This window comes from Tasmannia lanceolata, unplaced genomic scaffold (assembly GCF_043159265.1).
Source record: "Tasmannia lanceolata isolate RefF3 unplaced genomic scaffold, GAP_Taslan_0.1 ptg000019l, whole genome shotgun sequence".
NCBI classification, from domain to species: Eukaryota; Viridiplantae; Streptophyta; class Magnoliopsida; order Canellales; family Winteraceae; genus Tasmannia; species Tasmannia lanceolata.
Genome location: NW_027518696.1, coordinates 4321492 through 4349044, shown reverse-complemented (window position 1 = coordinate 4349044; position 27553 = coordinate 4321492). Strand labels below are relative to the sequence as shown.

The 27553-nt window shown below is 39.4% G+C and overlaps 2 protein-coding genes and 1 non-coding gene across 4 annotated transcripts; all 3 read left to right on the top strand.

Moving 5' to 3' along the window:
- Window positions 1–1206: 1206 nt before the first annotated feature.
- On the top strand, window positions 1207–9928 carry LOC143852769 (BI1-like protein). The gene is made up of 4 exons (XM_077362361.1): window positions 1207–1501; window positions 8454–8567; window positions 8691–8848; window positions 9418–9928. The coding sequence occupies exons 1-4, from the start codon at window positions 1261–1263 to the stop codon at window positions 9622–9624; spliced, it is 720 nt and encodes a 239-aa protein (XP_077218476.1). The 5' UTR covers window positions 1207–1260; the 3' UTR covers window positions 9625–9928.
- A 3889-nt stretch (window positions 9929–13817) lies between these two features.
- Window positions 13818–20060, top strand: LOC143852768 (RNA demethylase ALKBH10B-like). Of its 2 annotated transcripts, none has more exons than XM_077362359.1 (7): window positions 13818–14419; window positions 16696–16826; window positions 16990–17107; window positions 17788–17889; window positions 18587–18702; window positions 18876–19030; window positions 19439–20060. In XM_077362359.1, exons 1-7 carry the CDS (start codon window positions 13921–13923, stop codon window positions 19875–19877), a joined length of 1560 nt encoding a protein of 519 aa, XP_077218474.1. In that variant the 5' UTR covers window positions 13818–13920; the 3' UTR covers window positions 19878–20060. The 2 variants fall into 2 exon arrangements, with proteins under 2 accessions (XP_077218474.1, XP_077218473.1); XM_077362358.1 differs by having other exon boundaries at window positions 16987–17107.
- Window positions 20061–23703: 3643 nt separating this feature from the next.
- On the top strand, window positions 23704–23858 carry LOC143853630 (5.8S ribosomal RNA). The gene has a single exon (XR_013237245.1). It is a non-coding gene; the product is annotated as a 5.8S ribosomal RNA (ribosomal RNA).
- Window positions 23859–27553: the final 3695 nt, after the last annotated feature.

Sequence of the window (27553 nt, the reverse complement as noted above, 5' to 3'; positions counted from 1 at the left end):
GTTTATATTGTTTATAAGTGATTTATATAGGCTTAGCAGTGGTTCAGAGTGTTTATAAGTTATTGACACAGTGTAAGCAGTGGTTTATAATGTTTGTAAGTGGTTTATATAGGTGTAAGCAGTGGTTTAGAGTATTTATAAGTGGTTTATATAAGCTAAGGTTTATAGTGTTTGTAAGTGGTTTATATAGGGGTAAGCAGTGGTTTAGGGTATTTACAAGTGGTTTATATAGCGTAAATAGTGGTTTATAGTGTCTGTAAGTGGTTTATATATGCTTAGCAGTGGTTTTAGAGTGTTTATAAGTTGTGTATTTATGATTACCAATGGTTTTGGGTTTTTGGGTAAAAAAGAGGGTTTTGGAGGAAGAAGATGATGGATTAGGGTAAAATTTTGAGGAATTTTGAGGAAAAATGGTTAATGAAGTTAGGGTTTGGAAAGGGTTTGAGAGAGAAGGGAAAAAGTATGAAAAATAGAATGGGCAATTGAAAAAAAATCGCACGTTCCAGGACTTTAAACATGCTTGGAACAGTTCTCGAAATTCCGAGAAGAAATCTGCGAGAACTTTTTTTTTTTAATTGTGATGTTTGCTGTGGAATTCCGAGAGAAAAGCTCGGACTTCCGAGAGAAAATCTCGGAGTTTCGAGAATTTTTTTTTTTCTCAGAGATTTGCCAGTGAGATTTGCAAAGAGAGAGAGAGTTGCCGAAAAATCTCCGCATGCAAGGGGTATTTGCAGAGAGAGAGAGAGTTGCCGGAAAATTTCTGCCGGCAAGGGATTTTTGCAGCGAGAGAGAGAGTTGCCGGAAAATTTCTGTCGGCAAGGGGTATTTGCAGAGAGAATGTAAAAAAAGAAAAAAAGAGTAAAACTAACGTTTTTTTTTACGATGAGGGCATTTTTGTCTCAAACCCATCCAAACTAGTCAACATCACTTCAAATTTGTAGTTTAGAAAACTCCCCTTGCCACGTCATAATCACCATAATCACTAGAAAGCCCTCTTTTTTAGTATTTTCCCAATTTAATTTGGAAGGTCCATTAACAGCCCACTACATGCCCCAGAGGTCTCCCTTCGAAAGCTTTATGACCAAAATGCCCTCCAACTTATTGCTGCCAACCGTGGGCATTTTCGTCATTTACAAAAAACCCTCCTGTATATGTTTGCCTCCGGTCTTCATCTCCCAATTCTCATCACCATTTTTTCCTTTCATCCCTTTCATTTAGAGAGAGAGAGAGAGAGAGAGAGAGAGAGAGAGAGAGAGAGAGATGGAGAGATTCAGTAGAATAAGCAAGGGAGATTTAGAAGAGGGAACCCTCTACCCAGGCCTGAGCTTGGGCGAGAACGAGCTCCGATGGGGATTCGTCCGTAAGGTTTACGGAATCCTGGCCGCGCAATTCCTACTCACCACCATCGTCTCATCCGTTACCGTTCTCTACACACCCATCAATGATACTTTGAAGGGAAGCCCTGGCCTCGCTCTCGGCCTCGCAATCTTACCCATCGTCTGTAAGCTTCCAATCTCTTTGATCCCGCTCTCGAGTTTTTTTTTTTCTTGGTTTTTTCTTTTAGGTTTCTTGGAATCGTTGTAATTTTTCTTTCTTTTGGTGGGTTCTTTTTGTTTTGCTTATTTAATAGTAATTTGGGTCTGTTTTGTTTGTAATTAGCCTTTTTAGGGTTAGCAGTTAGTGGGCATATGTTCCTATTATACTAATTCGTATAATTCGACCTAGGTTTTGATTCTGTCTCTTTTGGGTTTCTTGGAATCGTTGTAATTTTTCTCTCATTTGGTGGGTTCTTTTTGTTTTGCTTATTTAATAGTAATTTGGGTCTGTTTTGTTTGCAATTAGACTTTTTATGGCTAGCAGTTAGTGGGTATATGTCCCTATTATACTAATTCTTATAATTCGACCTAGGGTTTCATTCTGTCTCTTTTGGGTTTCTTGGAATCGTTGTAATTTTCTTTTCTTTTTTTGGTGGGTTCTTTTTGTTTTGCTAATTTAATGGTAATTTGAGTCTGTTTTGTTTGTAGTTAGCCTTTTTAGGGTTAGCAGTTAGTGGGTATATGTCCCTATTGTACTAACTCTGATAATTCGACCTAGGGTTTGATTCTGTCTCTTTTGGGTTTCTTGGAATCGTTGTAATTTTTCTTTCTTTTGGTGGGTTCTTTGTGTTTTTGTTTATTTAACGGTAATTTGGGTCTGTTTTGTTTGCAATTAGACTTTTTAGGGTTAGCAGTTAGTGGGTATATGTCCCTATTATGCCAACTCTGATAACTCGACTTAGGGTTTGATTCTCTCTTTTGGGTTTCTTGGAATCGTTGTAATTTTTCTTTCTTTTGGTGGATTCTTTGTAGTTTTCTTATTTAACGGTAGTTTGGGTCTTTTTGTTCATAATTAGCCTTTAGGGTTAGCAGTTAGTGGGTATATGCCCCTATTATACAAAATCTGATAATTCGAGCCTGGGTTTGACTGTCTCCCTTTTTCTTTGAATGGTAGGATTTGCTTTCAATCGTTGTAATTTTTTCTATCTTTTGGTTTGTCGTTTGTACTTTCGTTATTTAAATCTAATTTAGTTCTGTTTTGTTTGTAGTTGGCCTTTAGGCTGATGGGTCCTATCGTCTTATCACCTATGGTATAGTGTTGAAGAAGAGAATATCGCCTTTGGTTAAATTCTAGGAGAACCAGTTCCTCATAAACTTCTGATGGAGTTGTAGAAAAAGCAAGGTAGTCCATTCATTCACGATAACAGATTAAAAACTAATGATTCCTACACACAGGAAACTAATGGGGTTAGACTCAAACCCACTTCCTACTAACATTTAAAACCACTTCAAGGCATCTAACTCTCCTATTTAGTTGCACTCTTAGTTGCCCACTAGCACCTCTTTCTTAACAGACTCATAGACACCTCACACTCCTACTTTAAAGGACTAACATCGAACATGTTTCCTCCCAACAACCACTTTCAATGACACGCTGTCCTCATGCACACCTACATCCAAACGAACTTATCAATTCCCTTGAAGATTCACCTTGTTCTCAAGGTGGAATTCTGCATATCATTGTATGAAATCAGAATATATCCTCTGTAACCACACGAACACGATTGTTTTGCTTGATCATCCGAAGGTTGAGGATTTTATCTGACACTGAAGAAGTCAAGTCATCTTCAATTACTTCCAAGGGTTTGATCTTGAATGAAAATGGTGTCCCCAATTGCTTTCTTGAGTCGCCACACATGGAAGACACAGGATGGATTTTGGACCCTGCTGACAGCTGGAGTCTATATGCAACTGGACCCACTTTTTCAGTTATTAGATATGGTCCATAGTAAGTTGGTTACAAATTGATGTACCCTCCCCTTGCCACGGGACTGTTTGTAGGGTTGCAACCGAACATAAATCCAATCTCCTACAGTCCTACTGCATATTATTGATATTTCGAATGGAAATCCACTTAATAGTAGATTAACTCTTAATTGTGCTCATGTGAAATTGAGTCCCTTGTTACCTGAATATAACTTGCCAAAATCGACTAGTGATTTACAACGGGAAGGGGGCAACCTTCAATGGAATCCATGGCTGTATCTGTTCAAATACGTTTGGGAATGCACATCTTTGAAACGGGAAGGTGGAAACCTTCAACGAAATCCATGGATATATCTGTCCAATCCAAATGTGTTTCTGACTGGGCATCACACATCAGTTGTAAAAGACCAGCCGGAGAAGTGTTGTCATACTTGTTTCTTTGACATGTGTTGCATGCTTTGATGAAGTCCTTGACAGATCTCCTCGACCCAGGCCAATAGCGTAGTTTTTTCTTTGCAACATTTTCTGAGAGCCAGAGTGTGTGCTGTTGGAGAAGCATGGAGCTCTTGGAGCATTTTTTATTTCAAAGCCGTGGATCCCTCGTAAACCTTATCTTTATAATATAATACTCCGTCTCATAATGGTGTACATGTGAGAGTTATTCTCGACTAGTTGTAATTGGCGTGTAATCACTTGGATGAGGGAAGCGAACTTGTGATCTGCTTTAATCTCATTCCACCAATCAACTAAGGGCATGGTTTTAAATTTCAGTTTCGGCTATAATTTCAGGCTTCACCGAAACCGAAATTAAGGCCGAAATCCCGAAATTTCGGTAATTTCGGCTGAAATTCCGTAAACGAATAAAAAAAATATATTTTATCTTAGATTTTGCTAAAATTTCCAGAATTTCGGTCATTTCGGTGTCGGTGTTGACTGAAATCTGAAATTTCGGTCCAAAATTTTGGATTTCCGTTGAAATTTCAAACAATGACTAAGGGCATTGATATGGCATTTAGCTTCCCTACTTCACACTTTCTAGAGAGAGCAGCAGCTGTGAGATTCTCCTTCCTTTTTTTGTACTTGATCTTGTACTAAAAGTCTGATACTCCATTAGCCTATTTAACTTCTGTTGGGAAGTTGTAACGATCCTTTGCTCGAGTAGGTATTTGAGGGTCCTCTAATCTGTTTTGATGATGAATTGACGTCCAAGAAGATAGGGTCTCCAATGTTGAAGGGCCACAATGAGGGAATGCATTTTTTAGTGAGTGGATAAAGATACGGCCTTCCTACGCACGACTTACTTTTGTATTAAAACTCCTACTCAACTACCACTTGTGTCACACTTGACCATAAGTCTTTAAAAAATCTCAGAGAGCTAGGATGAATGGATGGATGTGTCATAGCTTCCTTTAACGCCTTAAAATCATTCATGGCCTCCTCGGTCCATTTAAAAGAGTCTTTCTTAAGAATAGATGTAAGTTTTGCGGCAATGACTCCATAAACTTCGATAAATTTGCGATAACATATTAAACCAAGGAAATCTCGTAGAGCTTTGAATGTGGACATCTTGGGCCAATCTAATATGGCCAAAAATTTTCTTGCTCAATTGCAACTCCTTAACCTGATATGTGGCCGAGTTAACTAATCTCCTCCTTCCCAAATTAACACTTGGAGAATTTGGCATAGAGCTGGTTGTCACGCAAGGTTGAAAGAGACTCGAAGATGTTCCAACTTCCAAGTGCTCATCCCACTTTACTAATATGTCTATTGTTTTGAAAATCTTACGATTTACGGTTCAATTTACGATTCTTAGGCAAAACGATTTGAATCCCATGATTGAATCTTAATTTGTATGAATCTTACGATTTCTTATTGAAGCTTACGATTCGATCGTAAATCGTACGATTCATACGATTTATCCAAATTAAGTTTTGTATAAAAGAAAATATGTCTTTCTTTCAAAAGACCTCATTTCTTTTCTACAGTACAAGAAGCCTTTGAAACCCCTCTCATTAGAAGGAAGAAGACAGAAGAGGAGTAGGACTTAGAACGAGTCGAACCAGTCGAGCACAAAGCATTTGTTGAGGGCATTACTCATATCGAGGTGGGAGACGACCATAATAAGGACAACATCGATTCCCGTCTTTTATGATTGATATTTGTCATTTGATGTTTGAGACTTTGAGAATTGATATGATCTCGTGTCTTTTTTTAAAGATTATTAACCAAGATGCATGGGTTTGGATGAGAATTAGATGATTAGTATGTGTCAAGTTTGTCAGCAAACAATTCGTATAGCGATATTGAATGCTAATCATGGTAGTTTCTGTTTGAATTAATGAATTTTGATGAAAATGAATAATTAGCTATTTTTATTCTTTAGTTTATTTATAATTTTTTATTATACATATTTTTGTATATTTTTTAATGAATCTTACGATTTACGATACGATTTACAATCCGATACGATTCGACCCCAATTACGATTTACGATTTGATTCCGATTTTCAAAACATTGAATATGTCACCTAACTAAGATAAATTTTCTTAGATTTCGCCTAGAAATTTTGTTCATCAAACTTTGGAAGGTAGATGGAGCATTGGTCAGCCCAGAGGGCATTAACAAGAATTTATAATGCCCTTCGTGAGTTCGGGAAGCTGTCTTCTGCACATCCTCATTATGCACTCTGATTTGCTTGTATCAAGAGCGCAGATCGAGTGTATAAGAACTGTTTAATAAATCTAAAAGTTCATATGTTACAGGAATGAGAAACTTATCTTTTATGCTCTGATGATTGAGTGCTCGGTAGTGCACACATAGACACCATCTTCCATTTGCCTTGCGCACTAATAAAACAGGGGAAGAGTAGGGACTTACGCTGGGGCGTACGATTCCAATTGACAGCATTTCTCGCACTAATCATTTGATCTTATTGGGTACGGCTGCATACTGGCTAGTTGACTGCCCAGTTGAAGAAGGATTCGATGATCGTGCGACCTAAGAGGGGATAGTCCTTGTAGCTCCCCAAGCACGTCTTCAAATTCCCCAAGGAGAGAAGAGAACTCATGAGGCTGACTTTGATTAGTCGTAGGTTCCATGAGGCTGCGCAAGTGTAGTAGCATACCCCTTCCTAACTTGCAAAGACTCTTGCCAATTTCAACCCCTTCAATCACCTGTAGTGATGTAGGATTGATGCCCATTAATGGATGTTGTTTCCCATTGACTGAAAACTGTATCTTCATTTTAGCAAAATCCCAATTGATGGGCCCCAAATTTTGCAACCAAGTAGCTCCCAAGACCAAGTCACATCCTCCCAATAATAGGATGCAAGAATCGGAAACAATGGTTAAATCTTTCATCTGTATGGATAAGGTAAAAAAACAGCCTTCATTTACTATTTTTTTTTTTTGAAAAGCAACTATTATATTCATACCATGAAATATACATGGGGACCAGCAGTCCCACTAGAGATTACATAGTATGATAATCCAGGAGCCTATGCCTGGAATCCAAAATTAAAACATAAAAGATTGTGTACAAACTACAACATCTCCCAGAAACAAATCCTTCATTTACTATTTTGTCTCCATCAGCCACCATAACCTCGAACCTTTCTTCCTTGGAGGATTTAACTCCTACCCGTTTCAACGTAGTTGGATCCACAAAACTGTGGGTCCTCCCAATCTTGATGAGAATAGTAATGAGCTTCTTCTTAAGGAGCCCTCTAATGCAGTTGGTTTTTTATGTGCATGAATCCCAACAATAGCTTGCAAGTAAATCTCTAGTGAGTTTATTTGTTCACTACTATTTTGTTCCTCTGATTCTTCTTTGTGGCCCAGAGTCCTTGTATGAGGAACGACCTTTGATTCCTACATTTGTGGCCATGGTGAAATCTTTCATCATAATCATGCCGTTCCTTGTGTCACATGGAAGCAGATGGTATTATGAACAGGAAGCGGTCCCGTCTCATTGCATCTTCAAAAGTATGTTGGGTGAGCACTTTTGAGGGGTACTCCTGGTTGAGAGGGCTGGTTGGCCAGATCCTTTAGGGGTTTGGCTCCCGTGACATGTTAACCCCCCTTAGGCCCAGCAGGTTCTGGGTCAAAACCTTGGTGGCTTGCTGAAAGGCTGCATGAGGACCTTGCTTGTTTGTGTGAGGCACAATGGGAAATCAACTTGCAGTTTGTGTCATCCGTTGAAGTGGGCCTCACTATACTTTCGATATATATTGGACTTCACACTCGGGCACCATACAAATGAACTGTTTGGATCATCCTTTAAATAGTTACAATTTTGACATTATTTAAAGTGAGCTTCCTGTACACTACACGGTTTTCCACCTGTTTTTGCTGTCAAAAGTGACACTATGTCGTTGTCAAGAGTGAGTTTATATATAATTTTAACATCAACACTAAACTATGGAAAATTTATTGCCACGATGGACCCAATCTAATATTGCTCTCAACCAATAGCCATGCGTGTACGGTCAAGCGGAAAAACTAGAATTCCTCTTCCAAATCTACAAAGTTAAACATACACAAAAGTGACACTATGATGTTGTTCTCCATGGGATTTATATAATTGAAGTTAGTAGTACATCCTGGATTTTAGTTCTGCCAAATTGCATTTGGGTGTACTCATATTGTGGCTCAGTTATGTCTCTTAGACAAATTTGTTAAACTGTTTAATAGCACGTCATTGTCAAGAAATGGATTTCTATGTTGGTGTTCTCCTTTACGGTAATGGGATTTATATAATTGTAGTTTTTGAGTGGCAATTTTCTTACAATAACATTGTACGTATATTGTTATATGTTTCTCGGTACCTTTCATTACTTTGTAGCACATATCAATGTATGAGTCGTGAGAACTGATATGTTTCATCTGATTTCTGATTGATGCTTCACCAGTGCCCCCTTGGACTTCAAGGTGCCAGTTTTTTGTTAGGAAACAATTTAGACTGCTTTATGGTCAGCTTTGAGCAAAACGAGGTCCAAGCTTATTTCTTAAAATCTTGATACTGGATGTGCTTATTAGAACAATTTTAAATATTTCTTTTCTGCTTGTCCTGTTAAACTAATTTAGATCTTAATGCCTACCATCTACTCAACAGTTATTTGTTACTTACCTACCCCAAACTCAAATGTGCAGTGCTGTGCCCCTTGTATCATTATCAGCAGAAGCATCCATTGAATTTTATATTCCTTGGGCTGTTCACTGTTTTCATGAGCCTAAGTGTTGGCATCGCTTGTGCAAATACGAAAGGTTGGTTGTAGTCTCCTAAAGTTGTTGCCAACATATTTGTTTTTCTGGTTTAGTTACATTGTAGTTTTTTTACAGTAAATCTCCGTGTTAAGCATGCATAAAATTCTTTTGTTATATTTGCAGGAAGGCTTGTTCTTGAAGCATTGATTTTAACATCTGCTGTTGTTGCTTCCTTGACTGGCTATACTTTCTGGGCCTCAAAGAAGGGCAAGGACTTCAGTTACCTTGGCCCAATTTTATTTGCTGGTCTCATTATCCTCCTCTTTACCAGTTTTATTCAGGTTAAGTACCTTTCCCTACTTTCTTTGAGTACTGCCATGCTTTCTTCTAAAACCTCTGTGGCTTACCTTTTATTCCCATCCAGTGGATTCATGCATTCCGTATATCATTGTGCTTTCTGAAACTGAAACTAAAATCTTGTCTCACAAATTGCTTTTTACCTCCTCTTTATCTCAACTATAGTTTCAATATTGTGGAATACCTGTAGAAGTTGGACTTTGTGAAACAACCAGTTACTCCAAAAGCTTAAGCTGTTGGAGAAGGCGTTATTCAATCTTTTTAGGGTTGGCCTACACATGGCACATGTGGCCCCTCTTTTGGGTTGGCCATTGGATGTTGATTTTTAATATCAAGGAGTTTTGAACCCAGGACCTTTGCTCTGATACCATGTGAAACGGCCATTTACTCCAAAATCTTAAGCTGTCGGGGAATTCAATCTTTTATACTTTAACAGACTTAGAACTACAATCATATTTATTAGATGTTCATCAGTCTCTGGTGGCTGCATGGTGTATACAAATGTGTGTAACCCATAAATTGGATTTTGTATGTTTTTTTTCACATTATGCAGATTCTCTTTCCACTTGGGCCTGTGTCCCATGCGATATATGGTGGTGTGGGGGCTCTTCTCTTCTCTGCATATCTTGTGTACGACACAGACAACTTGATAAAGCGCTTCACCTATGATGAGTACATATGGGCATCTGTCATTCTATATCTGGACATCCTCAATCTGTTCATTTCCCTGCTCCAGTTGCTGAGGGGTTCAGACGGGTAGGGTCATGTTCTCTTTTGCTTTGCTTGTAATTAGATCAACTCATCATCTATCTTTAATGTCGTGAAAAGCTTTAAACAAAAGCAGGCAGTTTTTGGCTGCCGAATTATAGGATCCCAAACCCATGTGTTACTCTGTGTCGACACCCGATCAGAATCTTGAATATGTTCATATCACTTCTTAGTAGTTACTACTGCTACTACGTTTCCTTTCTGTAATGTTTTCTTGTTTTTGTATTTTGTGCTCTTTCCAACTCTGAAAATCTGTTCATTGTGGAAAGGAATTATATGTTTGCTTTTAGAGATTACTCGCCTTCTTAGTAATTATTTTCTTTTGAAAGGTAACGATTCTTAGCTAATTTATCAGCATCTTCAGCAGCGCAGCGTCTCATATGCTGAGATTTAGGGGCACAATCATGCTGACTAGATCCTTGATTTCCGTAATGATGTCCAGTTCTAGTCCATGCTAACATGTTTGATGAGTTTCGTACTTTCTTTCATTGATTAGCGGCCCAGAGCTCTGAAGGGACAAAATACATGGTATGTGATTGGCCAAAATGTTGGGACCTGGTCCTTTTTAAGTTGCCTGCCATTTTTATTCCCTGAAATGAGAAGTTGGGGATGCAGTTTTTGGCCTCGGCCACCGGGAGAAAGGATCACTGCTCTCTGAACAACACTCCATTTGCCATCTTTTCCATTGAAAATATGCAAACTGTGCATAATTTATGTTACCTGCAGGTATTGGAAGTGGTATGATCCATATATCATGAAACCCAGCCACATCAACAGTTTCAGTAACCGTGGAGTGGCTGTCATTGTATCTTGGTGGAGAGGGCCTACCTCAATTCTCTATCAGCATTGATGGTCAGGATTGTCTTACAGCTGCAATCAATTACACAATGGGCCCGTGCAGTCGATCGTGGTGGGCGGCTAGATCAGCAGTCCTGCTCTCCAGAGATGAAAATGTTAGTGGACCCCTAATTTGGAAGTGGACCTCTTACTGGGTTGTTGATTCCCACGTAGTTACGTCTGAGATGAATCTTGGATCGATTCATTTGAATTAGATTTTAAAGTTGAAAACCCAAGATTTGCCAAATTAACAATGTGATTGTGGGGCCCACATTGTGTTACTTCCATCACAGGACAGGATGGAGCCGTGCGATTCCAGTCTATTGTTCCATCACGGATATTATGTGGTCATAGGTAACGCTCGTGTCACCCGCCCACTTTTCTGGTGACTATCAGACTTCAACTCCGCGGCGTGGGATGGGATCTCAAAACTTTGCGGATAATCCTGACCATTCATCAATTAGTCGTGTGAATGAAAAGAAGGGCGTAGACATTTTTGCACCACTGACTGTCCTTATCTGTGCCTGTGCTGACAATACACAGTCCATTAGGTAGTGGACAATCAATTTAACGGTCAGGATTATATATACCGGTCCATGGACGAAACGATCCCAACCATACGTACGGGAATCGGGTGCCTTCTAGTTCTATCTAGCGTAGGGTAGGGTAGCTAGTTGCGCCTCAACAGCAGGTGAATCTTATGATTGTGCTCTGCTTTCCCCAAAGCAAAGCCCTTTTCGTTTGGATGGTCCAAATATTTTGTGTGTTTCCTGATTTATGGTGACCATCCAAAGCATATAAAAGATGGTGAGCATCATGTCACCTTCTCCACCTCATTCGGATTCTCTACTTTTCATAGACTTTTTGCTTATTTTAAAACGTCATCCAGAGATGCCAGTGATCGGATGATCCTAGTCCCTTGATGTATCCATTGATATCCGGATGAGATCAAAACCATCTGAGTCTCTCCTCATGATGTATTTTGTTGTATAAGATTAGACGTTTTAATTTTTACATACATGGCCCTGTCCCTGTCCCTGTCCCTGTGAATTGTCTTTTACTAAAACTAGTGACTTTCTGCATGGTATCTCACACCTCACAATCATAATTAGAAATTGATTAATTGCTGTGTTTTAAATTAATTCGACTTTTTACCAGCTGTGGTCTGGTCGCCATCCACTTGTTGTAATCAGAGCCTTCCATAGGGTCCCTTGACTTCTGGCTAAAAGGGGAAAGAAGTGGAGTCACGCTTTTGTTCGTGGGACCCACATGTAAAAACATTTGATTCCATGATCCTACCACCTTTATATTCAACTCGAGTTTAGGGTTCCCAAGAAAAGCTAAACCCATGATTTTTCACTCATTTCCATGAATGTTCCTGCCTTACATATGTCCCTCTCCCTCTCTCTCTTTGTCGCCTAATAATTAATTAATTTAAATCCTTGACCAACGTAAGCCCCGTATTGAAATGATTTTGGGGGCACAACCTATTTATGTTGTGGCCCATCAGATGGATGGATTGGATCATCCTATAGGTTGGACCGTACAATTCATTTTGAAAAATATGGGTGGGGCCTACAATTGGGCCTTAAAGTTACTAGCTCCATCGACGGATCGTAACCTTTTCATCTATGGATAAAGTACACCGTGTAGAAATCTCTATAGATTGAAGAGTTAGGATCTTCAAATGGAGATGATTTTCATGGTATGTCATTTTTTTTGGGGCCTACCAATTGAATGGTTTATATATTTCAACATCGTGGACCCCACTTTATTTGAAAAAGAATACGTGCAATATTTCAATAGAGAGATGATTTTCAGGAAAAGGCCCTTTTTTATTGGGCCCATCAAAGAATTTTTCAAAATGGATTGTACGAACCACATCCTCTGGCTTCCGTCTTCTGGCTTCCGAACGCGCTAAACCTGTGCTGACAAATAGCCAACCTACAAGCAAGAAAGAGGGAAGGAAGGTCATGTTTGAAAAGGTCAAATCGGGGGACCAGGTCAGGCATAGCTTCTTTGATCATGCCGGAATGGGGAAGAAAAGAATGCCGATCTTTAGCGAGAAGGAAAAGCGAGAGCGGAGGGTGAACTATTCTCTGGGAAATGATCCCAAGCTCAAATCTTTCATCTCCGGGTCGAGACTGCTAGTGTATTATTCATTAAATACATGTGTATTTGTAATATTATTGAATCGTTTCATTCGCGAGGAGCTGGATGAGACACCATAGGATAATCCAAACCATCCATTTGATGGGCCACAATGTAAATAGGTTGTGCCCTAAAATTCATTTCCATAGGATGATCGAAACCCTCCAATCTATAGAGGTTTCCATAATATGTAGTTTTTCTTTAGATCGAAAGGCTAGGACCATCCTATGGGAATTATATTTTGGGGCACAACCTATTCTGTCTCATCAAATGGACGGTTTGGATCATTCTATGGTGTGGGCTGTACAGTCAATTTTGAAAAGCATAGCTGGGGCCTACCTCGTTTAAAGATTTAAACAAATTAATCATTCGGCCACCAACGGTGGAGAGAGATCGGTTTGTATAGTATTTAACTTGTACCGGTGAAGCCACAACCGTTATCACTGCCCTAAATAAACCCACAAATTGGAGGGTTAGGATCATCTTACGAACCCAATTTCAAGGCACGATCTAAGGTGAGAATAAAAAGTATGCTGGTTTATATCATTCCATTCAAGTGTGGCCCACTGATTCTAACTTAGAATTTTGTCCTCCAATGGTGGATCTTGGCCCATGGCCAAACCTTAGCTGATAGATGGTTCCCATAATTAAACAGGTGGTCCCCACTTATACCTTTGTTCTACATAAATAAGCTAATCCGAGCCGAGCCATAAAAAGAGAGAGAATGAGCCGCCCTCGTCTTCAAAACCAGCAATAGAGAGCCTGTGCGTCCTGTAGTTATGGAGGTCACGTACACAACAGGGCCCCACCCTCGTCTCCAAACCAACAATAGAGCCTTTGCTGGGACCCACCACCTACGGCCGCCACAGTGGGACCCATCTCCACGTCATCCAAAAGCAACGGCCAACTCTTCTTTACTATCCCCGGTCCCCGTAAATCTCCCGTGACGATTTTAACCTTCTGACGAATATATAATTACGCCAAACCCCGCATGGTACATTTGTTATTAAAAGCAAGTTTCAGGTAAACTCTATAATACAAAGTGAAAATGAAATTTACCAAAAGAGACTCATGTACGTAACTTCATCCATACCGTCCAGTCAAAATCCTCCGCTCATCTTCCCTTCTCACTCCCAACAAACGCCACGTCATCTCTCACTCTTTCTCTCCTCTCTATATAACAAAGCCTCTATTTTCCACACTCCGCCTCAATCTTCCTATTCCTCCGATACGGACACGTGTCACGTATCGGCCGCCCGATATTTTCCAACACCGGAATATTCCACATCTCCTTCTCCACATGTTGCCTGCCGCCGGCCATATTTCTCCGCCGGAGACGTTCGCGAGGGACGCCATAATCTCGTGGTTTAGAGGAGAATTTGCGGCCGCGAATGCGATCATCGATGCCCTATGCAATCATCTAACGCAGATCAACGGTGGAGATCGAAGATCGGATTACGAACCGGTCTTCGCAGCGATCCACCGCAGGCGCCTGAATTGGATCCCGATCCTTCAAATGCAGAAATACTTCTCGATCGCTGACGTGGCGATCGAGCTTCGTGAAGTGGTAGCCAAGAAGAGAGAAGAGGAGGAGGAGGAGAGGAAAATTAAAATGGATGAGAAGGAGAAGGAGAATGATAATACAGAGACTGCTGCTGATGTTATTTCTTTGGAGAAAGAAACTTCTGGTGAGGAGGAATCAAAGGAAAGTGATGATCTTGATGTTGCTAATCACGAGGAGGAAGAAAATGAAAATTTAGATGGAGATTCTTCAAAATCTAAGAACAATGATGGAGAAGGTGAGTACGTTTGAATCTATGCGACATATTTATATTAGAATCTGTTTTTCGACGATGGAGGAGGTGAGTAAGTCAGAATCTCTGTGGAATATTGGAATCTATTTTTTGTAATGTTTTTGCTGTAAATCGGTTCAATTTTTCTTTGAAATTTTGAAAGAAATGATCGGAAGCTCCTTCGACCTCCTCAGCTTAAAATCGGAAGCTGTTTGTCGAATGTTTCACTGAAAATTTGTTTTAGTGCGAAAAGTTTGATTTTTCTCTGAAATTTTGAATGAAATGATCTGAACCTTCTTCGATCTCCTCAGCTTAAATTCGGAAGCTGTTTGTGTAATGTTTTCACTGAAAATTTGTTTTAGTTTGATTTTTCTTTGAACCTCGATCTCCTCAGCTTAAATTCGGAAGCTGTTTGTCGAATGTTTTCACTGAAAATTTGTTTTTTTGAGAAAAGTTTGATTTTTCTCTGAAATTTTAAACGGAATGATCTGATCTGAACCTTCATCGATCTCCTCATTTCACTTTTTCCCCTGATTTTGTGGTGATCGTATATGATTTTTCTGGTATGTATTTTCAGACGCGTCTGATCGTAAAATAGACGCATCTTGTTCGGCGGCAAAACATGACTGCCGCGTCTATTTTGTGTTCTAGTCAGACGGCATCTCACAATATAATTCAAATTTAGCATAAACGTTTTCCTTTCTTTGAATATAAAATTGTAAATTTGTTTGTTACCCACGAGAGGTTTTGCACTTTTTAATTCCCTCGAGGTGAATAATAATTTCGGGAATTTCAATTTTCTTTCACTTTTAGGGTTTTTCTCGAGATGTGTGAGATGTAATTTATTGTAGGCTTCGTGTCCAATCCGAACTGTCAGATTTTCAGAAAACAGTTAAGAACACAAAATTCTAGTCTAACACGTTTCATATATTCTACAGCATCGATGATATCGGCACTCCCTTTTTGGGAAATGCAAAGCAATACAAACAAGGGAGTGTGGATATCAGTTTCATCTAAAGAAGTCATCTTTAGCTTTATGTCAGTTTCATATGAAGCATCCCATTTTTCATTCCCATATGGTATAGGTTGTGTTTGCTTATAGCTTTGGCCTTATTCAGTTATTCTATTGGAAATTGGTTGAATGGAGTCGGTGTGAAACAACCAATTACTCATTTACTCCCCCTCATCTGTGGGCCCTTTTTTTGGGTTTGTTGTACACTTGGATTTTTTATATGAAGGAGTCATTGGGTTTTGAACCCAGACCTACCATGAGGTAAATAGTTCAGACACCATGTGTGGGCCCTCTTTTTTGGGGTGGCTGTACACTTGGATTTTTAATATGAAGGGGTTATTGGGTTTTGAACCTAGACCTAGTGTGAGGCAAATAGTTCTGATACCATGTGAGACAACCAATTACTCCAAAAGCTTAAGCAGTTAGAGCTGTTGTTATTTGATCATTTATACTTCAACAGTAAGTAATTGTTAGGATTCTAGTCAGTCTTATGCAAAGAAAATGAATTTAGAGTTTGAATTGTTAAGGTTGTGTGGCCTCTCTTCAAAAAAGGTTGCTTGAAAATGAGGTGATTTAGGTAAAGTTCTGCATCGACCTTTCTTGTAAATTTGCTGATTTTTCTTTTTTAGTAGAGGATTTGAACAAAACTAAAGATTGTTTAAGAAAATAAAGTGTGGGTTTCTGGCCTGTTTTGGATCTTTAAGGAAGGAAAGCAGAGATGCGCTCATTCCCCAACTAGTGTTGTTTTTGTTTCATTTGTGTCTTTGACTGATCATTCCATTTTTGTCAAACATGATGGCTAAAAGTTATCCAAGTGTAAACCAATTTTAACAAACTGATTTAATCAATTCATGATGCCTTATTCAAATATGTTTTGGCCCTTAGTGTCATTCGAAACTTTAAAACTCACTGAGTCAATTAACATTGAAAGCCAAACTCAGTCATTGAATTGGTTGAGTCGACCCGTCCAATCTAAATTACTACGAATTATGTATCGAAAGCCAGTGCTCTTCAACCTCTACTGCCCAATTGCTCGGGCAAGTAATTGAAGGCAATAGTTTAGAAGTTGTAGCAATTGGGCAAACTCAGTCAAAATCACTTGCGTTTTTACCGGCAATAGAAGTTTAGGACAAGGATCTGTGACTGTAAAGACATAAATTGATCAATGAGTATAATCTTCTGTGTTAAGCACATTCCTCTTAATTAACGTAGCAGTCTCTCTTCAAACCATAATGCTTATCCTTTTTTCTGCATTTCCTCTCTGTACTAGGATCTCAGGAAGGACAATTCTCTTCACAAAACATTCAAATTTGCTCTGAAAATGAAGATTTGGAGCGACGCCTTGACAGGATCAAGACCACCAAAGGTTTCGTAGCCAAGGAGCCAGTGAAAGGGCATATGGCGAGTTCTATCTTTACATGTTCCGAGACAGTTCTTTCTATAGAGATGTGGAATAGAAGATGCTTGTAGGACAACATTAGTGGTTGTTAGTTGTTTCTTTTCAACAACTTCATCGGTTTCTTTCCGAATTGTTTTTGATCCATCATTGTTGTTGTTCTAGCAGGTTAATGTGGTAAAGGGTCTAAAGCTATATGAGGACATTTTCACAGACTTGGAACTTTCGAAACTTGCTAACTTTATAAATGAAGTCCGTCTTGCAGGTCGGAAGGGAGAACTATCAGGTTGGCCATCCTCTTTGAGCCTACTTATTACTGATGTTAATTTATTTTGCTTGAGCAACTTATATCCAAAACTTCCCTCTGGAGGAAGCCATATCACTTGTTTACATTACTGTTTTGTGACTGTGAAGACCTTACAGTAGCTATGGTTATCATAATACCAAGCTGTCTTTATATTGCTTCAATATTCTTGAGTCTACTCATTCTCGATGTTAGTTTAGTTTGCTTGAGCAACTTATATCCAAAACTTCCCTTTGTATGAAGCCATATCACTTGTTTACATTACTGTTTTGTGACTGTGAAGACCTTACAGTGGCTATGGCAACTTATATCCAAAACTTCCCTCTGTATATAGCCATTTCACTTGTTTACATTACTGTTTTGTGACTGTGAAGACCTTACAGTAGCTATGGTTATCATAATACCAAGGTGTCTTTATATTGCTTATTCTTGCATCAAATTGTTATGAAAATGTAATAATATTTTTGTGAATCAATATGATGATATATGCCTTGACAAATCAATCACTGCATGGTAGAGTAACAGTATCCGTATTAAAGAATTATCTTAATTGATATTGCAATAAGTTTGAGTAATAGAGATCTATATATGTTGGCTATCATCTGTGACATTTATTGAGCTGATGTTTCACTAACTGCCTCTGATCATGTGGATAAATCCAGGAGAAACGTTCATTTTGTTCAACAAGCAATTGAAAGGGAATAAAAGAGAGATAATTCAGCTTGGCGTCCCACTCTTTGGGCCCATTAACGACGAGGCAGCAAGTAAATCCCACTCTTTGGACTAATTAAAGAGAATGTATTATTTTTAGAAATTTTAGCATCACCATCAAATCCTCATGATTTGTTCTGAGTGTAGCATGCTTATATTTAACCTTTACAGTTTCTTGCAATTCCAATTCAATGATCATAGTCCTGAGGGAGCATGCCAGTCCTTATTGTTACAGTTGAAGGGCATTTCACTTTTTGAGATGGATTGCACTGACTGTTTACGGAAACAGAAAATATGAACAATTTGGGTTGTCTGGTTCTGAGGAGATGAACTTCAAGTTCTCCCTTCTATGTAGAGGTTGTCTGGCAAGGATGCCTTAATATCCCATTTGCAGCTATGATTAAATCAAAAAATAATATTTATTTACAGAGAAGAACCAATTTTAGTGGCATTCAAAGGACCTAAACTTACATGAATAGATCCATGACCTTGTTCATCTTCAATGACCCCCATTCTTTTGCTTGAATGCATTGTTCTTAGCATGGGCAATTAACTCGTGTCAGAATCTGTGTCCATGTTCATGTGCATGCATAGGAGCTCCTGCCAAGAACAATGGGTGTCCAGTAGCAGTTCCGCAAATCTAAGATGGTTTCTGTTTTCTTCCAAATGGAAGGTTTTTCTATTTGCTTTGTGCTCTTATATTCTATGCTTCTAATTTCTAATTGGGATTTTTCTGATCCTTGCTTTCAGGCAACATAGAACCAATTCCATCAGTTCTGCAAGCAGTCATCGAGTACCTGGTTCAATGCCACCTGATCCCAGAAAGCAGAAAACCAAACAGTTGTAGTATCAACTTCTTTGATGAGGTGAAATTATCTCTTGCTTTCTCATTTTCCTTTCAATCTTTTTTTTTTGTCCACTGTGTTGAAGCAGAAACAAAGTCTCCTTCCCTTTCTATTTCAAGTCATTGCTTTTTATTAACTGCTGGTTCTCTATCATGGTGCTACAAAGCTGATTTAATGCGGCACTTGTTCTGCAGGGTGAATACTCACAACCTTATCTGAAACCACCTCATCTGGACCAACCCTTCTCTACACTTTTTCTCTCTGAAACAGCCATGGCTTTTGGTCGGGTTCTTGTCAGTGATCACCATGGAAATTTCAAAGGCCCACTCATGCTTTCTGTCAAAGAAGGGTATGCACTGCATTCCCTATCTCATCTCTCCCTTTTATTTGTTTTCCCCCTTCTTTTTTCTATGGAATTTATAAAATTCTAATTGTAGTCACAAATATTTGTCTAGGAAATTTCTCGGATATTAATTTTTTTTATTTTTCGTATTTATATTGAGAAAGAATTGGAAAAATAAAATATCTAAAAATATATAAAACTTTAAAATGTAAGAACAGATTTAGGCAGCAAATAATATCGAGAATTTATCATTATTTTTAGTAATATTTTTACAGTAAACAGAAGATCATATTAGTTTCTCAACTCCTGTTAAATTGATCATGTACATTGTAGTTTCTATCGTTTGGCATGTGTTCATCTTTTTTTAAAGTGGATATTCTAAGCTTATATGATTACATTCTGAATTTTGTATAGGTCACTCCTAGTCATGCGTGGCAATAGTGCTGACATGGCAAGACAAGTCACATGCCCATCGCCAAACAGGAGGGTGAGCATAACATTTTTCAGGGTCCGTTCGCCCACGACCAACCAAATTCATCCATCCGACATCCCGCCACTGACTCAGGCTATGACACTCTGGCAACCAGGTCAGCCCCAACCATACAAAGTGCCAAGTGGCACTCTCAGCTATGGGTCCACGGACATGGTCCCCAAATGGGGAGTCCTCCGCCCGCCCTTGGTCATGCTGACACAAGCCCCGCCCCTAGTCATGGGCCCTAGGAGGATACCCAGAGGTGGGACTGGGGTGTTCTTACCATGGACAATGGGCTCCAAGAAATCAACTAAACATCTTCCGCCACGTGCCCAACGAGGAAGGCTTCTTTCGCCACCAAGCAACCAAGTCCTCTCTTGATCAAGATGGGTAGAAATGTGACTACTTTGTTTAACCTTAAGTGGGCATGATCATGAAAGAGGATTAGATTAGTTGAGCTGAATTTGTTTTGTAGTATGAGGATTTCCCTGTTAGAGGGTGGAATTTTGTATTAATTATGGTTAGTTTTTCTCTAACCTAGTTTTAATTTTTCTCTTTTTTTCACCTCTCTTCTTTATATTTTTGAATATGATCCTTATAAGCTTCTAGGATATGTCAGCTTGCAGATTGGTTCAAATACAGCAAAAGAAGCCTGGAGATTATTTCAAGGGAATATGATATTTCCAACCACCCTTTCCTAAAAATGAGTATTTTTTTTTTTTTTTGGAAAAGCAAAAGAATGCGTAGGGGTGTTAATGGACCCAGATGGCACAATGTATCTGGACGTTAATGGACCTGATTTACAACAATTGGGTCCAAACTTTGTCCATTGGAACCATATCCTAAGGTCCGAAACTATTTAGGCTTCAGGCTTCTGAGCTTCCCGGACCAGGAGGAGCGTTTCAGAAAGTAAAATTTGAAAACGGCTTATGGTGGAAGTTTGAATTGAGCCCACAGCCACATCCATGGGAAGCTAGTGGGATCCCCCCCAACTCCCCAAAATGGTGCTTATGGGCTTCCCAGGTGATGTGAACCCTAGTCAAAGAGAATTAGACAAGAATGGAAGAGAATGGGAGATGGGGAGAATATTAAGAGGGAGATTTGCGAGTAGTGTTTGGTTGCGCGAGGAAATTAGCGGAAGATGTAGGGTGTCATTATCAAAATATAGGTGGAAGAGAGAGAAAAGAAACATATAGAAAGAATAAGATAAGAATTTCTCCTAATTCCCCCAACAAATTTCTTCATTTTGGTGAAAAATGGGAAGAAGATTACGGGGGGAACATCTCCGCCACGTAGGCGCCACCTAGGATAAAAACCAATAATGAAGTCTAGAAGTTGTCTAGTGGTCAAAGGTGTAAATGACAACCAAACATGCTTTGGGGAGATCTCTTGGATGACAAGCAACCGAACAGAGCTTAAGGGTTTACTACTAGTAGTTTACCAGTGCATCTTTTCTTTGTTGTAGGGATAGTTTGTAAAGGAGGCGAACGTGTAAATAAATGTGGCACAATGGGTGACATTCCTGCAACCTGACAATGTTTGTCAAACCATGCCCGTTTCACTAAATCCCACCTTTCGAGCAGTTAAAAACATCAGTATTTTGAAGCAACACAGTAGCTTTGAGCAATTCTCATTCTATTGATATCACCCATTTCATCCAGTCAGAAAGAGAGAGAATGGGAAGCTTAGCCAAACGAACCCTTGGATTTCATTTTACTGATCATCTTGATCACCAATCCAAACCTGGACACCATTAATTTAACAAACCTTCACACGTAATTTATTGTAAGGGCGCTCGACTTACCCTTCCAAATAGGGCGTTCATGGTGTGAGAAGGGCGTGTAGCAAAAAGTCGACCCTAACCAAAGAGACCAAGAAGCAATCACAGCACATGTGATAAGTATTCTAAAAAGAAAAATTATTTGAGGACGAACATCTTTGAGAACTACACCAAGAACTTACAATCTACAGCATTACACATTGGAATTGAGAAGGCCATCTAAAATCCATTATGAAATTCAGCTGCATTTACCAACCAGAGAGAGATGATACTGAAGAAGCAGAAAGCATGATGAAAAGATCACTCTACAAATGAGCACTATGCGGTTGCCTTTTAACTGCAATTTTCATTTTAGCTTTGCAATTCCATGCAGAAAGCCAGGTCTCTTTCAATTTAATCGGGCTAAAGTTGTATAACAGCTAAAATCTGGGAGTGGCACCATCCCCAAATTTTCTGACAAATAGTTTAAAGCTAAATGCTAATCCAAGAACAGGGACAGTTGTGTATATACTGAGAAATCGAATCAGAAAAGCAAAGTTCTTAACTTAATAACAATGAAGATTTTTAATTTTTTGTTCAGAAATATGATGAACCTTCAAGATAGATAAAGTTCATTTATAAACCTTGAAGAAAATAAGAAGAAAATAATCAAGAACCATGAGTAATACAATCACAGACTAACAAAAATTACAGAAGTGTAGTCAATGGATTAAAATAGCGTGCCAAACATGACAACCAGAGGTCCCAATACCATATGAGAAGTCTCTTTTGGTTTTCAGAAACAGAAAAATACAAATACGAGGCACGAGATATCCCCTTACACCAAAAACAACTCAAGGGTTAAAGTACACAAACTAGGAAGGAATCCATCTCCCACAAGTAGGTACTCACTTCCCAATCCTTCCTTTTTCCAATTACTCCGTCATCTCAGTTGTGGACCTCGGTTTATGCTTGGAGGATTGAGATGACCTACCACACAAATCGAGAATCTTCATGTTTATACCTACTAATTTCCAAGGTCCTAATGAACTCCTTTGTGCACATGAAATAACATTGGCAGAATCCCCTCCAAATAAATTCTTCCGCATTGATGACACAAACCAAAAAGGAAGGCACCCAGTTCCTCTTTGCACGCATACACTACCATAGTGATCTCAAAATAGACATCCCACTCCGGCTAGACCCGCTGGAGTGGGAAACCATCACGTTGGGAGCAAGTTGTCAAACGATTTTTCCAGCACTACCAAGGGGTCTCCCTCCCCAATTAAGAATGATTTTTTCAATTGAAATATTGAATCCGGGCATACCCCATACCATGCAAAAGCTTCCAATGAGTGCCTTATTAGTTTCTCTCCTAGTCGCTATTGTCCACAACCACCCTAGGTGGTGTGATTGAGTGACACATCTGCGATAGGTGATTTACCACCCTTCCTCACCCAAGATGCTATGGAAAAACAAGCCAACAGAAGACACACCTTGGCCATCCGAGATCCAAATCCTCTTATTGGGTTCTTGAGTTGATATTTAAATCATATCAAGCTATTAGCTTCACTTTGCTTTAAATTCCTTCTAAGACCTATATACCATACAATTAGTCATGTCCTCTCATCATAATCACAAACTCTGACCCTCAGTGGCTCGCTAGGAACAGGTCTAAAAATGAATGAATGACATAATGTTGACTCACCTATTCATAAAACTTTCCAAAAAAAGAGTTCACTGCCTCCTCACTCTAAATCAAACTCTAGACTCGTATAATGGAAATGATACACATGAACTGTCGTGCACCTAAATACAGTTTTCTTATTGGTGGGTTTCTACAATTCTACACTCCCAATTCCTCATCCCTTTTGAAATTTTCCCCAATAATGTTGTGCCATAAGGCATCTTTTTCTTTACCATACCTCCATAGCTATTTGTCTAATAGTGTTCTCTTTCCTTCTTTTTTTTTTTGAATGGTAATAGTGTTGTGTTTCTTAATTTGAGATTGCCAGATCAGAGTCCTCATTACATTTTTTTTTTATTTGCAATTTCTTTTCCACCTCATGAGATGTTTGATTCCTCACCTTCCCATAAGGAAATCACATTGGAGTTTCTCAATTCTGATTGCCACCTATGAAGAAGTCACTTTGATGACTGCGGGTGATGCTGGCTTATCTAAAATCAACGTATCCAGAGCATGAAATATGTAGGGATACTGGCAATGATAGGTTCTCTTGGAGGAGCATCTAGAATATGGGAAGACTTTCCCGCAGTCGATTGGTCCTTTTTCTGACAAAGAATACAAAGGCGTTAGTACACCTCACGATGGCGTAACTTTGACGCACCAGCTGGCAACTTGGGTGAATAACGAATCCCGGCGCAAATGGGCGCCAAGGAAATTCAGTAGTAGAATGTGCGACGAATATCGTCATGATGACTTTGCATGACTCTTGACAACGGATATCTCAGCCCTTGCATCAATGAAGAATGTAGCGAACTGCGATACTTGTGTGAATTGCAGAATCCTATGAACCATCGAGTCTTTGAAAGCAAGTTGCGCTCAAGGCCATTAAGTTGAGGGAACGCTTGCCTGAGCATCATGCCTCGTGTAAGCTCTGTGCTCAACTCCTTAGGGGTGTTGTTTAAGGATGCGTAGATTGGCCACCCATGCGTTAGGGCATGGTAGGCTTAAAATTAAGCCCTTGGTGGCGCACAACACGATGAGTGGTGGTTGAAATCACATGCTCAGGTTTGGATGTTGTGTGTGTTGTCCCCATTATTATTTGGACCTTAGAAACCCAAGGTTGTCCTTGAAATTGCTTGTGTGATCCCAGGCCAAGCAGGGCCACCTGCTTAATTTAAGCATATCAATAAGCTTAAATATACGCTATTGGAGTTAGAATTACCGTGGCTGCTGGCACCAGACTTGCCCTCCAATGAATCCTCGTGAAGGGATTTAGATTGTACTCATTCCAATTACCAGACTCAAAGAGCCCAGCATTGTTATTTATTGTCACTACCTCCCCGTATCAGGATTGGATAATTTGCAAACATGCTGCCTTCGGAATGTGGTAGCCATTTCTCAGGCTCCCTCTCCAGAATCGAACCCTAATTCTCCGTTACCCGTCACCACCATAGTAGGCCACCATCCTACCATCGAAAATTGACAGGGAAGAAATTTGAATGATGCGTCGCTGGCAGAAGGGTCGTGGTATCCGTCGAGTTATCATGATTCATCAAAGCAACAGGCAAAAGCCCGTGTTGACCTTTTATCTGATAAATGCATCTCTTCCAGAAGTCGGGGTTTGTTGCACGTATTAGCTCTAGAATTACTACGGTTATCCGAGTAGTAGATACTATCAAACAATCTATAACTGATTTAATGAGCCATTTGTAGTTTCACAGTCTGAATTAGTTTATACTTGCACATGCATGGCTTAGTCTTTGAGATAAGCATATCACTAATGGCAAGATCAACCAAGGAGCATTCCTCGAAAGAAACCAACCCCATGTCCCAAAGGAACTGTGGTAAAGAGACCGTGATTCATCGCAGCCAACAAAAGGCAAAAATAACGATTTGGGGCCGAAACCACCCATTTCCAACCGTATCGTTCACATCCTTAAGCACAATTAGGACCCTTGAACCTAAGGCAAATAGCAAACTCGTCATGCCAAGGAACCAAGGGAACTACCTCGATGGTAACCTGGACATCGCAACAAAAATGGCAGTGACATGCAGCAAGAACCGACTCTGTAAAATGAGTTCCCAATAAAATGGGTAATAAGCATAGGCATCATCATAATGCGAGTCAAGGTATCAACCTCGAAGTGAATAGGTCATGAACAGGTTGGCAGGTTGCGCAATGGCAGGTAGCCCTCCAACATGCATGATCCAAATGCCACTCACGCGCCAACACGGCGTCTACCGGGCAATGTCTCCCTGACCCAATTGCTATTAGCAATGGGGTCAGAAATGGCAAAGCTAGGCGATCCGCTGTGCATGGAAGTTAAAAGGGAAGGGACAACCGGGACAAGGAATTCCATGCAAAAGAGAAGGCCAGCAAGACCAAGCCAAGAGTGTCATACATAGATACTATAGTACCGGTTTTAGGGGAGTGCCCTGAGGTATGCCCAACTCGTTGGATGAGTGCTACTCCAAGCAAGGATTAATCGGGATCAGCAGCATAAGAGACCATGAAAAAACATCTCATTTTTCCCAACCAGATGAATGGGGGCCAAAGTGATGGTGTTAGTACCCCACACCTAGTGTTAACCCTAGGTACGCTTTTTCCAAAGTTGATCTTCAACCTCAATACCAATTCATCCACAAATTACAGATGTGAGATTGAAGGTAACCTCCTACTCTTCCCTCCCCCAACAGATTTTTTGTTCTTCTGCATTTTTATTAGGAGATTAAGAGCCTCCACCACCATGATGAATAGGTGTGGCAATAATGAGTCTCCTTGAGAAGAATGACCTAGAAGTCCCAAAATATCCTACCTGTGAACCATTTAGTAGGATGGAGAAATGAGCTGATGAAATGCATGCCTCTATCCATTTTCTTCATTTCTCCCCAAGCTAAATCTTAGTGTACAAAATCTACAAAGTTCCATTCAACATGATCATAAGCTTTTTTCATGTTAATTTCCCATATTATTCCCAATTTGCCTCCATGCTTTTTAGAATGTGTGCATTCATTGCCTGTATGATCTAATCAAATATTTTTTTGCCTTCTACAAATCCTCCTTGATATTGGGAGATCATCATCTTCATAGCTTCCTTTAGTCTTCTTGCAAGGACATTTGCTAGCACTTTATATGCACTATGCACCAAACTTATATGGCTAAAATATTTTATCTCAATGACCCCTACTTGTATCTTAGTTCCAATATCAGGATCCCATAAGAGAAGTCTCACGAGCCAAAGGATTCGAGAAAGGCAATCATTGATTCCTTTTTTTCTCGAAAATATAATCTGTTAATATAAAAACAGAGAAAGATACAAGAAGACAAGAAGAAAGAAGTAACAGAAGGCCAAAGAGGCAAAGACAGCCCAACTTTACAAAACGGGAATCTCATGAAAAACTATAAACTTTGTACATGTAACACTAATATTATAAACTCTCAAGCATGACAATTATCAAATATTACATTTAAAATGCTCGCTACCCACCAAATATTACTTTGATTAAACCATATGGGGAGGAATCTATAAGTTGGAGCCAGAAGTAATCTTAAGCAATCCAATGAAGTTGTCAAGGCAAAATACCTAGTAAACAAAACCAGATAAAAAGAAATATAGCTCCAGCATGACCCTCCACCAACACTAGAAATCATTAAGTCAATAATATAAGCAATTAAGTCAATAATATAAGCATTCTCTTGATTCAAAACCTCCAAGACCGTTCTAAAAGAAATAGCAGCCCAAAGAACCTTATTTAGAGAATTATATTCCTCCATCTTAAACTATAAAAGATACACAAAGACTCCCCTCTAATAAAAAAAACTTCACGGAAGATTGACCGAACTGATGAGAGAAAGAAAGGACATTGGATAGGAAGATGGGGTGTAGTTTCAAGCTCTGCCCCAAATTAACACTACCATACAAGGAAGATGGGACTTCTCAACCAAATGGAAAAGTACACCATCCCAGAATATTCCTTTTTGTTAATGGCACCATCCCCAACATTATTAATTTCCATGATTACCATCCATAACTTCTTGTAGGAACTGAAAACCAGCAGATTTACATCAAATAGAAGTAGATGTAGAACATTCATACTTGTGACAGAGATAAAAATGTAGACAAAAAACTGTATGGTAAAGTTATCCAGACACAATTTTGCATGGAGTAACCATGTTTGACATGTATTTATTGGGTACTGGAACTTACAAGACACCAGGTCAATATAAATCCAAATCCAAATACATGTTCTCCTCTTTCCAAATGCTGACTTCCACAAAATCAGATGTTATATACCATCAAGTGAATACATTCTTGAATCAATAATCTCATTACATCCAACCAAAAGAAAGTAGACATCCCCTCCCTCCCTCCCTCCCTCCCTCCCTTTAAGTTGTTCCATTGGGGAAAAAAGAAAACAAACTCTAGTTTGCATAAGATGGATTCCAGTGAAAATACGATTAAACATGCCAGTGCATTATAAACAGAAATGACGGTACTGATATTAGCACTAACTAATAAGGCTGCATGTGTGGGCAGATTAATAGTTCACATTAACTTCCTCGGGAATGAAATAACAGGGAAGCACCAGAATGCATCAGGGATCATACAA

Excerpts from the sequence above, each read along its gene's own strand:
- LOC143852769 (XM_077362361.1), top strand. The coding sequence starts at position 1,261 with ATGGAGAGATTCAGTAGAATAAGCAAGGGAGATTTAGAAGAGGGAACC. Across the intron at positions 1,502-8,453 it reads CGCAATCTTACCCATCGTCT|TGCTGTGCCCCTTGTATCAT; the intron begins GTAAGCTTCCAA and ends TCAAATGTGCAG. Across the intron at positions 8,568-8,690 it reads CGCTTGTGCAAATACGAAAG|GAAGGCTTGTTCTTGAAGCA; the intron begins GTTGGTTGTAGT and ends TTATATTTGCAG.
- LOC143852768 (XM_077362358.1), top strand. The coding sequence starts at position 13,921 with ATGTTGCCTGCCGCCGGCCATATTTCTCCGCCGGAGACGTTCGCGAGG. Across the intron at positions 14,420-16,695 it reads TAAGAACAATGATGGAGAAG|GATCTCAGGAAGGACAATTC; the intron begins GTGAGTACGTTT and ends TCTCTGTACTAG. Across the intron at positions 17,890-18,586 it reads CATTAACGACGAGGCAGCAA|GCAACATAGAACCAATTCCA; the intron begins GTAAATCCCACT and ends CCTTGCTTTCAG.